The 17,695-nt window shown below is 45.6% G+C and overlaps 1 protein-coding gene across 3 annotated transcripts in view; it reads left to right on the top strand.

Annotated features, from left to right (window-relative positions):
• Positions 1-17,695, top strand: part of LPCAT (lysophosphatidylcholine acyltransferase) — a 117,070-nt gene that overhangs the window by 34,956 nt on the left and 64,419 nt on the right. For 2 of the 3 annotated variants that reach the window (XM_037428334.2, XM_037428333.2), the window contains exon 1: positions 6,529-6,778. The exons of the other annotated variant lie outside the window; for it this stretch is intronic. In XM_037428334.2, the coding sequence (XP_037284231.2) occupies positions 6,640-6,778 (139 nt within the window). In that variant the 5' untranslated portion in view covers positions 6,529-6,639. Of the gene's footprint in view, positions 1-6,528; positions 6,779-17,695 lie in introns of those variants that run through there. 3 annotated transcript variants of the gene reach the window in all.

Below are 17,695 nucleotides of genomic sequence, written 5' to 3'. Positions count from 1 at the left end.
ACCATATGATTATGAGAGACGCCGTAGTGGAGGGCTCCGGAATTTTAGACCACCTGGGGTTCTTTAACGTGCGCCCAAATTTGAGCACACGGGCCTACAACATTTCCGCCTCCATCGGAAATGCAGCCGCCGCAGCCGGAAGCTCAGCACGCGAGAGTTGTCATTTGCAGTGAGAGAAGAACGCACCGACAGCTAACCAGTTAAAATTATTGGTGAATTAGTTGGTGCATTTAATTTGCTGAGAGCCAAAATTATCGCAAAAACCTCTGCTACAAAAATATGTACAAAATCTGGAATGCGTAGATAAAATGACCAATCTAGAATAGGGGAGGAATATCCCAATTCCACATTTTTCTTAATTTTGCGAAGCGTCTGTCGCAATGACTGGCCTTATTGAGCACTGTCTTTGAGCACTGTCGTTTATTTTCTTTTTCTTCGAACGCGCGACTTTCAGTGTGACCGCAGCGCGCTGACGCTAAAGCCATCCCGCGACGGCCGGGATAACTATGCAGCTCACGATGCTCAAATCAACCAGTGGCAGTGGACGTATAGTGTTTATGACGGGGTCTTTTTGAATTACGGCATCATTTTAGGGGCGAAGCTCCTTATAGCGGCAACCGTTCGTCCCTCGTAGTCGTAGTAGTAGTCGTAGTGTGTAACCAGTCTTACATTTTGACCTCCAAGGTGGTGCCGGTGAGAGATTTCTTCTGTGCATATTTGAACAATAAAAAAATTCGCAGCGTGCGCGTTAACTAAAAGCCGAATTCTCCGGTCTCATTCCCCCTTAGCAGCTATTGGCATGTACATTGAGCACTATCTGACTAGACAGGGTTGCTACGTTATACTCGCTGGGCGTAACCTCCTTGGTTTTAGAAAGGTTTAGCGAACGTTGGGCCGCCATGCCATGAATACAGTGAACTAGTATATACCATGAACTCGAGATGGTCAAAGGTGGGAAGTAGACACGAAGCGCAAGCCGTAAGAAAGTGTGCGTGTGCCACCTCTCGTTTAGTCCTTAATTGGAATATCCGCTGGATGGCGGTGCATATGCGGAATATATGATGAATAGATGCGAGATTGTGTTACTTGGAGTGTTGAATAAATGGACGAACGGGTACACAGACAGATGCATGGACGAACTCACGGATGGCTGCACCGACGGATGGACGCATGGATGGACGCAGGGGCGGATGCATGGACGAACGCAGGGACGGACGCACAGATGGACGTGCGGACGCACGAACAGACGCACGCATGAACGGGCGAATGGACGCACGGACGGCCACACAGACGGAATAGACGGACGGAAGCAGGAACGAATGGACGGACGGATGCTTCGCCCCGCTCTCCATCATTCACTCCGTGGATATGCTGCCATTTTTTGAAAGAAGAGGTAGAAACTTCTAGCACATTTTAAAGAATCATTGTAAGTTCCAGACCATGCTCTGTGCTATAATGCCTGGGGCACCTGTTCTTGTGAGCATCGATTGCCAATCGGTGGTGTCTTCTAGCCTTGCTTTAAAAGTGTGGCAGGGCCCCTTTAAGGAGACGATCAGTATGGCACAAGGTGGACAGACAGACAGACAGACAGACAGACAGACAGACAGACAGACAGACAGACAGACAGACAGACAGACAGACAGACAGACAGACAGACAGACAGACAGACGGACAGATAGCTACTTTGAAAGTGACCTTGGTTTGCTAAGGTATGCTTCGCATTCGAAAGAGGTTATGCTACAGTCATGATAGTTGCAGTCATACCCGATTATAACAAACGGGCGAGTTGGCTATTTGCCGCAGTCCTGGTTCACGTGCACTTATTCTAAATAAGCTGATAATATTAGTCATCATGACATAAACTATTCTTCACTCAAGATGGTTTTATTCACAACCGAAGCATTAGCTAAGTGGCTGTGGCGTTTGGGCTCTATGAAGTACGAAGCCTCTGGCTCTATTCCTGGCCATTGCGGCTGCATTTTAGTGATGGTGAAAAGCAATATCGGCTTTGGTCTTAAAGTTAAGTTCGCCTTAGACATGCTCGGGTATTCGAATTAATCTGGTGTCCGACGCACAGGCTCGTAACCGTGTGTTAGTCTTGGCTCGTCAAATCTCTTCAATTAATGTTGTTTTCTAATTGAAATAGCAATTATATAGACACTCGAAGCACATTTTTGCAGTCGCCATAGCTTTCATGTTGCGTGTAAACTGCACATCGATAACATCGTCCCGGATAATCTAAGTGGGAGAAAGTTTCACAAGACTACAGGTAAGCGCGGCTCAAACAGAGATTACACGCGCTGGCCATGGAGCTCCGTCGTACGAAGGACCGGGGTGGAAGGGGTTGGGCGGGTGCCGGAGTGAAAGGGGTTGGGTTGCTGCGTTGCTCGGGCAGAAACTGCGAACTTCGATCGAAAAAGCCTGGACGGACACCACTATAGACGGTTCATATTTTTATGTGTGCTTGCTCTCACTGCTAGCGACAGTCGATACAAAACGTTTTGCTCTCTGGTGTGGCCGTATTCCCTTATGCCAGCGTTTTTTTAGAGTTACGCCGGATAGTATCCTTATGGAGTTAGCCGCTAGCCGAATATAACGTTCCCGTTTGTTGCTATCGCATTCATTGTTTCGTCCTTGCGTCAAAACTATGACATTTTACCCCCTTTTTTTTCCGTAAATCAGATTTGTCGAACGCGCCTTCTATCGCTTATAACACTCGAGGCCGGAGGAAAGAGCCCAAGGCTTACTCCACGTAATTTCACGCTGTGCTGTCGTCACACATTCCACTTGTGGATGAAACTGCAACTTTTTCATCATATATGACGTGCCGAGGGCTTCGCGCTCGGTGTGGGCAGTGTAGATAGGCGTAGCATTTGTACGCCTGCTTCTCGCATATCTTTTTTCTGCGGGGAAGCAGAAAAATGCGAGAAGGAAAGAGGAAAGAATTGAAATAAAAAAAAAGGGGGAGGGGAGGTGGACGAAAGTTCGCGCGCGTTCTTATTTAACCAAAAACTTGCCCCTGATTGTTTTGTGGATTCCTTTAAGTTTTTTACCCACCCAATCACACCGTCCCTGTGTACGTTGCTTATATTCCGGCCACACTTTTACCGTATGCTTGAACACGACGAAATGTGGCAGAAAAGCAGGCAGTTTACTGAATATGCTTAGATTTTGAGATCACATGCACGTTTATCTGTATCTGTATATTTTTTTTCTGATTGGTTTTTTTCTCTCTTGTTTTTTTTTTTTGTACTGCGCACAGTGGTTGGAAGCTTTGAAGGGGCTTGCTCCTGGGCTGAGTATGAGCCTCTTTTCTAACGACCAAAACTGAAGCCGCGGGGAATGGGCAATAGTAATTTTCTCCGTTTCCTCGCGTGAGCTTATGCCGCGCGCGTCTTCGCAGATGAGCCCTAACGTTCGAAAAGTTCGGGCCCTTTTGAATCTTGGTACTCTTTGTCCATAATGGGGGAAAACGCGAGCGGGCTTTTAGGCGCCACCCGCTTCAACATGGGTCAAAGGTCGCGTTCAAAGACATTTGCGCCGTGCTTCTTTACGCGCACGCAGTGTGCAAGGACGCATGAAACAGTGCAGCGTCGGTCGTGGGAGAACGCAGTGAGGCTGCCGTCGGCGGCGCGCTTCTGAAAGGATCACGAAGCGAGGAGCGTTGTAGCTCGTGCGGACCCTTCTCAGCCGCTTTGGCCCGTCACGCGCGGCCGTCACGGTGCGGTGGGTGCCGTTCGCAGCTCGACGAGTTGCGTTCCTGTATGGATTTGCTCGGGGCACTTCGTATCTTTAAACAAGAGTCGAGTGCGCATGCGAAGAAAACCTGAAACAGTTCGCGGGAACAGTGGGTGTAAACGTTATTGACTGATTCATGTAATGATTGAAGCAATTGATGCCTTTCTTTTAAACGCTTGCGCTCTCGCGTCATGAGGAAAAGGCTAAAGTAAATGGAAGTTTTTTGAATGCGAAGCATTTCCTAGCGAGCTTCGGCAAGTTTGATCGTATCTGTCTGTCTGTCTGTCTGTCTGTCTGTCTGTCTGTCTGTCCGTCCGCCCCGCCGCGGTGGTCTAGTGACTAAGGTACTCGGCTGCTGACCCGAAGGTCGCGGGTTCAAATCCCGGCTGCGGCGGCTGCATTCCCGATGGAGGCGAAAATGTTGTAGGCCCGTGTGCTCAGTTGGGCGCACGTTAAAGAACCCCAGGTGGTCGAAATCTCCGGAGCCTCCACTACGGCGTCTCTCATAATCATATCGTGGTTTTGGGACGTTAAACCCCACATATCAATCAATGTCTGTCTGTCTGTCTGTCTGTCTGTCTGTCTGTCTGTCTGGCTGTCTGTCTGTGCTGTTTACGACTTTTGGCTCTCCTTGCCGTTTTGATAATGGTATCAATACCAAAATTGGTATGGAATAACATGACGGTATGACGAGCATAAGTGATTAGTGGTAACATGAAAATCACGACATGTATGTCATGAGTGTCAATATTTACATTTAATGGTCTTGCTGCTCTTGCGGTGGTTTCGTTCACATGACATATTACAAAACTGGTGTGGTATGACACGACTGCATGGCGAACATAAGTGGCAGACCCTCACGTGGAAATCATGACACGAGTGTCATGTCAGAACATGACTACATGTCACGCTCATGATCAGTGGCGGATTTAGAGGGGGTTGGTGGTTAGGGCAATCGCCCCCCACCACACCCTGTCAGCACCACCCCCCCCCCCCCTTTTCTTCTCTTCAGTGCTTGCCGTTCATCTGCTGCCCTCAATTAGGACAAATGAGCGGGACCACTTTGAGCACACATTAACAGTATTTATGCTCTGAGAAAATTTTTGTGGTAGTAAAAACAAAAAATAATGACCACAACCTCCTCTTCAGTGTTACTGCAAACGACCGCACCCTCCCCACCCCCAACCCTAAAATGAGTGGCTGGATCCGCCCCTGCTCATGATGCACTCGCGGTGCTAGCTTCATGTATGCCAAATTTGGTATCACGTGACGTGAATGGACGACGAGCACAGATGCCAGGCGCAAACACGGTAATCATGACATGGAAGTCATGTACGGCACAATTTACGCCCGGTTCCTAACGTTGTGCTGATTTAAATGTGACAATTCAACCTCCCTCATTTGTGCTTTGCATATAATCGATTCTAACTGTACGTGGGATCTGGGAATTTTTTTTTGTCGGAATGGAAAGTCCGACAGGAGCACGACAAATCTGTAAGTCAAGTGGTATTCACCGGTAATTTATACATACTGAGTGAAAAGCAATATAAAAGATGTCAGTGTGGAAAAGTCTCTTCATTCAGTCATAATATAGCATTACCAGAGAAGTGCGGAATTTCAAACTGGTATGAATGTGTGTTCACCGTAATACCTTAAAATCGTAAAGAACAAACAGTTCGGAGCCGTCACTTTGTTGCGCGAGACGCCAGTTATACGTATTGGTCTCGTTTACTTTCCCGTTCAGACTGACGCCACTAACAGGAGCAGTAGCCAGTTAGTTGGCACTCTCTCTTTACAAGCGGTGTGGAAAGGGCGTTTCTTTGAAAAGTGCGCTCTCCTTTGCTAAATTTAGTGTATACTGCTCGCATATTACAGCTACGTAGAGCGCATGTTATATATATATATATATATATATATATATATATATATATATATATATATATATATATATATATATATATATATATATATATATAAGATTAAAGGTAAATAGCCGACCGACCCATTAACGAGAAACCTTTCCTTTACACACACCGCCCGCCGAACGACCAAACGACCAATTACGGGGAAACCCCTTTCTTTAGGCACGCCGTCCCGGACCCTCCCGGCACCGCGGCGACAATCTTGGGTGGCCCGACACACGCCAAGAACTGAACAGCACGTGATATGAACCGTAGGTGGATGTAGACGGACAGTTGGCTTCTCTCAGTGTTGACAGTGGTTCTTCCTGTTTTTTACTTTCTTTCTTTTCTTTCTTTTTTCGTCTTTTTTCTCTCTTTTTTTTTCCTTCTTCCAGTTCCCTCTCACTCTCGCAAACGTCTTTCAAGGCGAGAGGGACGCGGCAGCAATGAAGTTCATGTCAGTATAACTCATCCCCTGATGAAGGGAGGTCCCCTCCCGAAACTGTTGGGAAATAAATATATTTATCCTTGTTGACAACGCTCCCGTTGTGCCATATCCCATATATATATATATATATATATATATATATATATATATATATATATATATATATATATATATATATATATATATATATATATATATATATATATATATATATTCGAGGACCTCTCTACACATTTCTTATACACGTGGGAAACCATTGAAATGCGCAAGCCCATTGGGTCCCCGGCGCCGAGTTTTTCGGCGTGAGGCCACGTGGCATGTCGCGGCTTTTCGTCTTTGTCCACAATAGACGCCACATGACGTCGATAAATGGCGCTGCGGGCAGCGTGTGCGCTTCCATATATATATATTGCGCGTATGCTCGTTCGCGCGTTTGTTTGTGCGGCTGTTAGGTGTGGCACAGCTACTGCGCTTCAGACAACTGTGTCGTCGTGTGGTGTTCTTGTGCGTGTGCATGAGTGACGCGCTTTGAGTACAGAATCGTAGGGTAGAATGGTTTTTACGCGCAAACGCAAAAGTATTTCCCCCTCCCGCCAGTCGTCAAGTATGTATCGGACCGCGATTCGTTCGCATGGATTGCGACGTTCGGGGCGAAGAGGGATCCTCAGCAAACTGTCATCGGCATTAAGGAGTAAGTGAACGTTTATACATTGATAATTATACATGTTTGGCGGAGGGGCGGGGGCGAAAGGTGAAAAGCGAAAGCAATGAAGTGTCATATATATGCATTGGCGTGTTCTCTGTTAAGAAGCTATTCTGTGAACTCCATCAGCGCAGCCTCTTTGGTGACCAGCGTTACAAGCAGGGTGGTTCCAGTCGTCTAGTCCTATATGACCGTATCGCTGTCTGGTAATAATGAAGCTATAGTTTCGGCCCCACCGCGGTGGTCTAGTGGCTAAGGTACTCGGCTGCTGACTCGCAGGTCGCGGGTTCGAATCCCGGCTGCGGCGGCTGCATTTCCGATGGAGGCGGAAATGTTGTAGGCCCGTGTGCTCAGATTTGGGTGCGCGTTAAAGAACCCCAGGTGATCGAAATTTACGGAGCCCTCCACTACGGCGTCTCTCATAATCATATGGTGGTTTTGGGACGTTAAACCCCACATATCAATCAAGCTATAGTTTCGTAACTGGTTGGCATTGAATATTCAAGTTATGTCTTACTGTTATGAAAGCGGACTTCCCAAAACTTCCCGACAGTTGAAGTTCGATTCGGGACAGCACGTAGTGAAAGCCTGCTTTTTGGCAAGTGGTGTATACAGTGTATCGTTGACGCAATGAGGACGCGGGTTTCGGTCCCAGTCATGGCTGTCACCTCTCGATAGGAGCGAAATGCAATAATACATGTGTTCTAAGATGTAAGTTCAGGAACCCCCCGCTAGTGGTCAAAAGTAATCCAGTCTCCCATTACTGCGTGTCTCGTGATCTTATTATGTGGCTGTGACTCGCTAAACCACCAATTTCCGCTTGACACTGCATATACGATATCAGTATAACTATCGGCGACACTATGTATCGCAGTCGAGCAAGTCGTCTATATCTATTGTGTAGTTATCTCCTTTTTAATTGATATGTGGGGTCTAACGTCCCAAAAACCATCATATGATTGAGATACGCCGTAGTGGAGGACACCATCTGGGGTTCTTTAACGTTCACCGGTCTAAATCTGAGCACACGGGCCTACAGCATTTTCGCCGCTATCGAAAATGCAGAAATTATATGCTTTTTAAAGACTGTGTTCTATGAGTCTTTTAAATATTTTTTTTTACGATTGGAAAGCGCTCTAAGCATTTCTTGCTTATCGCAAGTGCTCGTAATTTAAAGGGACCGTGGCATTGTCATCCAAATATTGGCGATTTTTATCGAAAAATGGAAGTAACGGGTCTTGTGCATACAGGTGTAAAGAAATGAATCTAAAAGAATATTTCAGTGCAAAATAATCCGTAGAGATCCCCGGCAATGAACATCGCCTACTGCCGGTTGACTGCCTTTGTTGCCACGGCGTGTGTGACGTCATGCACTGCATGAATCGGCAAATCTTTAATAACTTGATTGTACGCGCAGCTGAGCACGGAACAAATGTTTCCCGCCTGAATACAGAGCGCGTTACCTCACGGTATAGTGTACTATTTTAGTACACTACAGTCACGGCTTGTGAGCCCGCCAGTGTTGCCATGCTGTAGCCGCTCGCGTATATACTTTAAAGATATTCAATTATACATTGTGTGTGCTAGCAAACGGCTCTACAATTTTGCCATCTTGTTAGTCAACACAGATTAACCGTCATAACAGGGATAGTGATCGAAAATCAGGCGTCGCAGCTTTTTTAGCATTTCCATGCGGTTTCCATCGCTTCTGAAAAGATGGACGCTTTCTGCTGACCCTTCTGGGTTATTATTGGAGCGGTCCGTTACGATGTATTGTGTGAGTTCAGGAATTTTGTCACACCCGTCGTATGCCTCATCCTATTGCGAATATTTGCTCCCATATGTTTATGCCATGCATCGAACATCCATCCAGTTTAAGGCCCGAATAGCAAAGCAGTGTTATGTGTTATCAACTTATCATACATACTTTCTTTCCCGATTCCTTTCTTCTTTGTGCACCCTTACGTATTTTTTTTGGCAGTTTTCGTTCTTCGCACCCGGTTTACTGCAATTTTGATTACGCCTGTTTGTCTATTCACACTTTCCAACTGGCCCGACCTCTTCCTTCATTCTGTGACCGCACTGTTGAGGTACAGGTATCTGTGCAGATATGCGTGCTCTTATGCCGCCCATTTCGCAAGGCCTGGCAGTGTTGCCGCCCTGTGGAGTACACAACTGTTGCGTTGCTGAGACTGAAAGGGAAATGAGTGTGGAATGGGTGAGGGGTCGTCGAGGCCGACAGCCTTCTAGAGGCTGTTGGCTCTATCCTGCCAGCTGACTTGTCTTGAGCCGTGGAAGTGAGGGCGTTATCGTCATCGCGCCCGCGTCAGTGCGTTTGCTGGGATGGCTTTGTCCAACGGCTTCCAACAGCCTTGCGTGCATTCGCGCCGGCGGAAACAAGAAAGGTCAGCAACTCTCGGCAGTGTAAAGTTCACGTGCACGCACTGACGCCCCTTGCCCTTGCAGACTATGTATCATGTTCACCGTGGGCGCGAGTTGGAGTCAAACCCTAATGGGAGGCCAGTGGCACGACAAGGGCTCAAATAAACAATTTTATCGCGGCGCGATAGGCGCGCCCTTCAGCGGCACCAGTGTCTTGTATCGCGCTGCTCGGGTGAAACGGGGGCTATCCGCTGAATGTGTAACCACACGTGCTTCGAAATATCGATATTACGGGAAAGCTGTCAGGCCTAAGGCGGCTCTTGTTTGGGGAATTTTTGCACGCCTTTGTCAGCTGACGCTAGGAAGCCGTCCTAAATCGGACCCGGGCTATGTCAGTGCGGACATTATGAAGTTCATAGGTCCCCTTACGTGTTGTTGTTTTTGTTGGGGTACTCCACGAGCGTAGTTTGTGTTAACAGCGGTAAGAAATATATTGAGAGAAAGAAAAGTGTTGTCACCGATTTACTACGATTGTTTTCTTATGCACAATCTAAGCATGTTTCTGTTCTTATGCTACATATCGGTTAAGTGTGATTGGCTACATTTAGGGGCATCTAAAAAATTGCCTTATTTCATTTGCCACGATAATTTTTTTTTCATTAGAAAACGAGGGCAAATAAAATGAGTCACCATCTCTCGCTAACTCGTGTGGAAGAGAGCTTTGATAATTAAGAATCTCGCCGTAGGGGTCGTAGGTAATGGAGCGTTTTCTTGGTGGAAGCTTGTCACTCGAAGTTGTATACGTCACCTAACTAGTCTTCGGTTTGTGGTCGTATCCGCTCCTTAACTGATGCAATCTCTTTAGGCCGGTAAATATACTCGGAAAGTCTTTGGTTTTCACGCAAGAATTCGTGGGAATTCGAAGCTGCCTCTCAATATATGCACATTTTTCTTTCGAATGTTATTGCGGGCTGTTGAGGTTATTGCAACGCCTCTGCTACGAGGCGGTGACGCCGCTTGTCATGATGTGTGTTGTTTAGTGACGCAAGGGCTCGGCGTGACATAGCGAATCCTGCTTTAAAGGGACTTCTGCTCATCTAGATCCGAATAAGGGTCTTCATATAAAGCGGCTTTCTTTGTGGTATTTTTTTGTAGTGTAAGCTCCGTTCCTCTTCAGAGCCTTGATAAGCACGTCTGCAGATATGCGGGCTCATTTTGAGAAAACTGAGCCAAAGGACCGCACTTTTAATTGATATGCGGGGTTTAACGTCCCAAAACCACCATTTGATTATGAGATACGCCGTAGTGGAGGACTCCGGAATTTCGACCACCTGGGGTTCTTTAAGATTGCACTATTAAGTAGGTGCCATGCCATGCTGCAAATGTTGAAAACGAGTGAGCCTGCGAATTCGTGAGCTAATTGCCGATATCAAAGACGTACATACGTTTCTATAGAAGAGCATCCGGAAGATAGCATGCCTACGATTATTGTGAATTACTGCATATCGATGCTGGCATTTTCAACACGTTTTTTGAATGACATTACAACGTACGAGAATACGTTACTGTTCTCTCTAATAAAACTGTGGGCCAAATTTCTCGCCAAGATTACTGATAGATTGAAAGGCTATGCATGTGAAATGAGACTTTGTGCATTGCATAGATGGTACCGTATTTACTGCAGCCGTTTTTCGTTATCGTAATTCGGTTGCAACTCCCGTGAATTGTACCTGCTACATATCGTGTTCTACAGCAGAGCGCCGCAGCATCGCTGTGGCAGGTTTTTGTGATCCGATAAGCAATATGCGATTTTGCATAGGACACATGGGCAGCGGCATGCACCTTCAGATGTTAATTAAACCGAATATTATTACGATTGCAATTGCTGTCGTCGCCGCCATTCAAGTATATGTGTATATGTATACGTGTGTATATATACACATACGGGGAAGGGTGCGCTAGCCTCCTCTTTCTGCGGAGCGAACATCGCTTTTCCGGCAGGGGTCGTCTGCGCGCGCGCTTATCTCATGAGCGAACAAGGGGGGTGGGGGCCTGTGGGGCGCTTATGATTGCCGCGCTATCGCGGCCACGATGAGCGCGCGGCTTGTGCCTCCACAGCAGGCAGGAGCTTCTACGGGCTGCGCTCTTAAGACGAAAAAACGGTGCCAAGGGTGTACCTGGAGCGGCCTTGTTCTTTTACACCAGCCTTTTGTAGAGTTACAACTTACATGAGGTCAGATCTGAGTGAGTTGACTGCCAGCCCACTTCTTATAGCATTGCAATTTGTCGCTATCACATTCATTGCTTCGCCTTTTCAGTGAAATTGATTTTGTGCAATCATGCCTGCCACAGTCGTGAACTGCGCTTAAAAACATGCGCACGAGTAAATATAGCCACCGAGAAAGCTTCTCGAGACACAGCTACGTATCCCGTGGCTATGCGCGTTTTGCAGGTTCTGTACCGTTTTTCATAAGGTATTAAAGCCTGATACGCAGGGGAAGGATTTGAAACGTGTGGTATCGCATAAAAGCGTATGCGTGCCATGGAATTCCCTTTATTGTGTTTTCACCGTCTCATGTATTTATGGACAGGCAAACCAATACCGCTATCGCTTTTATGCCGGTGTCTTCATGGCTTACCGACCGTGCGCATTTTACTCCGCCCGCATGGGTCGTCGAACGCCTTTGTGCGCATTTAAAAATTTCAGGTTACAACAAACCGAAGGCGTATGTATGCTCATGCCCCCATTATACGTAAGTGCTTACACAGCCGCTCCTGTCGCGTGTGTTCAGCTCCTCTACTTCAATGTGTCCCCACACATGCACAGAAGCTCGTCTACATTTCTTTATCCCTACGAAGTGACGAACGCTTCGACGGGATAACGCTTTTACCACGCAGCGTTTGATTCCAAGTCAACTTAAAGCTGCCCCAGGTGACTTGTAGTGATGCCGTCGAAACATCACGCGGCTTCATCGTCGCAGCAGTCTGCATCTGAGAACTTCGCGGAACGACATCATTAAGTTCTTGCTCCACAACGTCAGTGCGGTGTGCCAAGGGAATGTGCTGGTGATAGTCAAAGGAGACTTCAACGTGAATGCACTTCGATGCGAAAATGAGTGGTTTGTGGCGTTTCTCGGTGCCGAACGTGGACTTCACCTCTTGTCTGACGTCACACAGCCAACTACACGCAACAACGTGTCTAGATACTGTCTAGTGTTGTGTCACGAGTGCACTGCATGCCATTGTTAACATACTTCAGTAACCACAAGGTGGTTGTCGCTGTCATCATATATATATGATGGCAGCGACATATATATATAATCTCCATTAGTTCCAGCATGCGCTACCTACGGGAGGCGCTTCTCATCAACGCCGTCACTACGCACGAACCTTGTTGTCGTCTATTATGGCCGCACCGCGGGAAACTTGGGTCAATTAGCAAGTGCATGTTTACTACTATTAATATTGCTCCTAAAGTGCTGGCCTTGCTTCGTAAAACATTCGAATGTTGCTATCGCATTCATTGCTTCGCCCTCTTGGCAAAACTGACCTTTTTTCTGTATATTACTACGTGAATCGATAAGGTGATGCAACGTCAAGTGTACCACCCCAACCATCTTCAAGCGGATACGCGCTACCGTACTATAGCCTGTTAGTTTATTTGTTCAGGTTACCAAAAACGGCAAAGTTGACAGCCTAGTATGGCGGCACAGAAACCCATCCGTAAAACAGCTTATAGAATGGAGTCACAAGCAACATCAAACATCTTGCCGTGTTCAATTACGTTTGTAAATGTAAGTGAGGCGTTGCCGCGCCTCATATATAAATCAATATCTAACTAACCCGAATCTTTAATGTCGCAATGTGACTGAGCATCATCCTGACGTGGCGCATAATATGCTAGCCACTCGGAATTTCAGATTTATGGTGTTATATATTAGGTCGTAACGCTTCCTTATGGCACGCGCGCTCACGTGAGAGTGCGTTGCGTATTTTTGCAAGTATTCCGGAGGACACTTTCAAATCTTTCTGGTATAGCAGGAGTACAGCACTTTTCATGGCTTGATCATTTTTCGTTTCTTCTTTTTTCTCATTTCTCCTTGATGGTGATATATGCACGTAACAAAATTTGCTGCGTAAAATTACGCGTTAAAGCATTATCACGATGCCCTTGATCGACTCCCGTGTGTGTGCTGACCTTCATTATTTATGCAAGCATGATCGCCACACTTGATCGTTTTTAGAAGGGCGAAAAAAGAAAAGAAAACAAGGCTATTCCACTGATTAAGCGATCATTTTTGATCGAGGAATTCTCGATGTTTATCGTCCTCGCAGTGGTTCAGCTGTTCACGGAATCGGCGGCCTTGCAGATGGGAATCAGCCGGGCAGTAGGAACCGGTCTGCGCCGGCAAGAGGAGCGCGCACTGGAAGAGAGGCCGACCGCGCGTTTCGGTGCCGCGGTTTCCCGGAACTTCCCGTCTGTTTAAACGACCCGCTTCCTGAACGCGGTCTCCAAGATAGGCCCTCTCTCGTGATCTTTTTGCCTTGCGATGGTTCCTATACTTTGCAAGCTTATTTTCGCTGCTTCTGCGCGCTCGCAATGCTTCGTGCATATAGTTCGCGAATAGGTAATTCAGCACTGTGAGCAAATATAAGACCATACTGAAGTAAATGACTTGTCGTCTAAAGCACCCCCCCCCTCCCCCCCGATGGGGTTTTATATGCTCCATACATGCCGAGTAGGTAGGTAATTACGCTCGACATTTATTGCTTCGTCTGAATGGCGCTGAGGCAGAATGAATGGCACTAACATGTCGTGAGTGCATTATGGAAATTGATTTATTGACTAACCCGACGTGGTTGCTTAGCGGCTAAAGCACCGCTCTGCTGAGCACGACGTCTCTGGCTTGATTTCAGGCTACGGCAGCTCCATTTCGATGTGGGCGAAATGCAGGCACCCGCGCTCAAAAGTTTGATGCACGTTAAAGTACACTACATGGCGAAACTTAATCCGTAGTCCCCCGAAATTTATCTGTAGTACGCTGCGGCACCCATAGCTAACAATGATATTTTGTTTATATCGTGTCATAATCTTGCACAATAAGGGGATTCTTAGTCACTGTGAAATGACTGGAATTGGGCATACTCTCTGAAAACCTTCTTTCTGTTTCCTATTTCTCCTCCAGTGCAAAGTAGCAGGCTGGATCTGGTTAATCTCCCGGACTTCTGCTTTATCTCTTTAGCTCTCTATATTTTTACACTCTAACGGCCACGTCACATCTTCTCTCGGTAAGATGGCTATTTGCTCTGCCACCATAAAAAAAGCCTCTCTGACATGACGTAAGGTATGATCCTGACAATTGGCAAGAGCGCCTGTATAGACTTGACGCATATCCGCGCTTTCGACTTCCACATCGGCTGGGAAGAGGCCCGAAAATGCTGCTGCTCAGATTTTACGTCTGCGCATTGTGCACACTCGTCGATGCTTTCGCAAGATTGGACCGACTCTTGCTTCTGTCGCAATTCAAGTGACTACACCACATCCGCTGCTTGCGTTCTGATTATGCGGCTGAGCGAAGGACACCTGAATACTTCGTAGACGGTCCTGAACTACTGAGGACAAACTACTGCGTCGATGGAAACAGGTCGACCATGCCCAACGTAATTGAAGCGCCTCTTGAAGTTCCGGGGATGGAGGCTTAAATGCTAGTCTCAGGAACACGTGCTCTGCTGCGAAGGCTACGACGCGTAGTTCGCATCCCCGCACAGGGTCATATAGCCGCATGTCGTCATATTTCCCACGACCACCTTTCTTTCCCTCTTGCCCGGTGAGGTGTGGCAGGCTACCTGTCCAACTAAACAATTATTATATTCGTCCATATCGTGGTTGTGGCACTTTATATGCTGTCAAAAACTTAGTACACTGTTCTGGAATGGCGGTTGTATTTTTACTGCAGACGGAATTGGAGTATAGGTGGGGTAAAATGAGACATGGGGCAAAACGCGACATTTTGACTTTGCCGGTTTCTGTAGCTATACAAAAAGTAATTTTTTGTTTCTCTCCTTCTGCGATAGGTGCTGGTAGGTGTCAACCTTTTATTTGTAAAAGCTTATCATTGCTAACAGCGTTAACGTGGGGGCAAATCACGCGGCTGATGTCTGTGTGTTCGTGACCTGTTAAAAAGGGGCAAAATTCTGCTCGGCCGAATCTTTGGATCCGTGCATGAAGCCACTTCGACGTCAGTACAGCAACTTACGTATTTTTCTTTTATACTACTAGGTACGCATATCACCAAAAGTTTGGTTCATTTAGTGCGTATGATGCCAAAGTGCAGTTTTTTAATTCAGGCATGTGGGAGAGTCGAAACGCGATTAAAAAAAACATCGAAACGCCATACACACACACACACACACACACACACACACACATATATATATATATATATATATATATATATGTATATATATATATATGTATATATATATATATGTATATATATATATATATGTGTATATATATATATATGTGTATATATATATATATGTGTATATATATATATATGTGTATATATATATATATGTGTATATATATATATATGTGTATATATATATATATGTGTATATATATATATATGTGTGTGTATATATATATATGTGTGTGTATATATATATATGTGTGTGTATATATATATATGTGTGTGTATATATATATATGTGTGTGTATATATATATATGTGTGTGTATATATATATATGTGTGTGTATATATATATATGTGTGTGTATATATATATATGTGTGTGTATATATATATATGTGTGTGTATATATATATATGTGTGTGTATATATATATATGTGTGTGTATATATATATATGTGTGTGTATATATATATATGTGTGTGTATATATATATATGTGTGTGTATATATATATATGTGTGTGTATATATATATATGTGTGTGTATATATATATGTGTGTGTATATATATATGTGTGTATATATATATATATATGTGTATATATATATATATGTGTATATATATATATATATGTGTATATATATATATATGTGTATATATATATATATGTATGTATGTATATGAGAGTTAGGACGTATGTTTTTCATCCATCCATCATGCGTGGAAAACGACATGGAAAACGCCAGTCAGAGGCGCTATCCAGCGGCTCCAGCGCAGTGTCAGATGGCGACTGCACTGGGAAGGCGCGCGCGTCGGCGTCCATATGTCTACCAAGGCTATGACGGCACTCCTCTGGAAAGCGCACACCGGCGGCGGCGAGTCGCGCGCGGCCGAGTGCGAGGGAGGTGCCGGCTCCGGTGCGTGACACCACTGATCGTCTGCGCAGCGCATCGAATCGCGCGCACACCGGCGGCGGAGTGTCATTGCGCATGCGCAGACCAGTGCCACGCGAAAAGCATACGCTCCCAGAGTGCCCAGTACTGTCTTAGTTTTTAGAGTATACATCTAGGATGTTCCGTGTTTGCAATGATGCTCTCAAGAGGCGCATCACAAAATTGAAAGAATCTCTAAGTCAAGCCGTTCACAAACACGTCTTGGAATCGAGTTTTTTTTTTATACTGAAATTTTAAAAATAACAAGCGATAGACGATCCGAAATTCATCGTCTCACAAAGCGTGGCTGACAAGGCATGAAGTTCAAAGGCATGAAATGCCCGTGCAGTTCTGCCTCAAAACTGAAAAAAAAAAGAGGCGAAGATGAGTCGGAACATATTCAGCCTCCAATCACTTCGTCTAATGAAGTGCAAGCATTCAACGAAAGACGCCATTAGCCCAAACGCTTGGGGTGCTTGATCTGCTAGACTTTTGGAGCAACACTGCGCCGGATTCTGTTTGGAGTCAATGCGTGGAGTGTAAAAAGTGGGCTCATGAAGACTGTGGGGCGCCCACAGAGTGAATTGCAGGTGCTTGTACGAGAAAATCTGAAAGGGTGAAATTTTTTAACTGTCTCGTTTTGCCCTGCAGGTTGGGGGCAAAATAAGACATCTGGTCTTATTTCTTTTTAAAGATGTCTTTTTAAAGCACCGCTTTGAACTGTGGCACATAGTCATATTTGTGCAGCACATACCTTGTACTCAAAGTGAAGTTTGTGCATCAATATTTACTGGTAAAGAGTGAAATAGAAAATAAATTGTCGCATTTTACTCCGTGCACCGCATACCTTACATGCAGACTTGCAAATAGCCTGGCATTTTCGTGTCCAGACGGATATGCTGTTTATCTGATCAGGACTGCGTGTCGTCAAGTCATTTGTCACCTGTTGCACATTCCGTAACTGTAGTTCAGCTGGACTTATAAGCGCTCCTAATCTGCCACATCGTAAATTCGTTTTCCCACATTGACTTAAGTGTCATTGCGTGTAATAAACCGATTGCATTCACTTCCGAGTGACAGAACATTTGTTTATTTGGGTTTAGTCTTAGGATACTTAATTACGTGTATTGACTGGTTGCTGTCCTGAGCCACTTTTAGGTATGTTTTTTTTTT

Source organism: Rhipicephalus microplus, chromosome X (genome assembly GCF_043290135.1).
Source record: "Rhipicephalus microplus isolate Deutch F79 chromosome X, USDA_Rmic, whole genome shotgun sequence".
NCBI classification, from domain to species: Eukaryota; Metazoa; Arthropoda; class Arachnida; order Ixodida; family Ixodidae; genus Rhipicephalus; species Rhipicephalus microplus.
The sequence above is the reverse complement of the archived record's forward strand: the minus strand, read 5'-3'. Positions and strand labels throughout refer to the sequence as shown.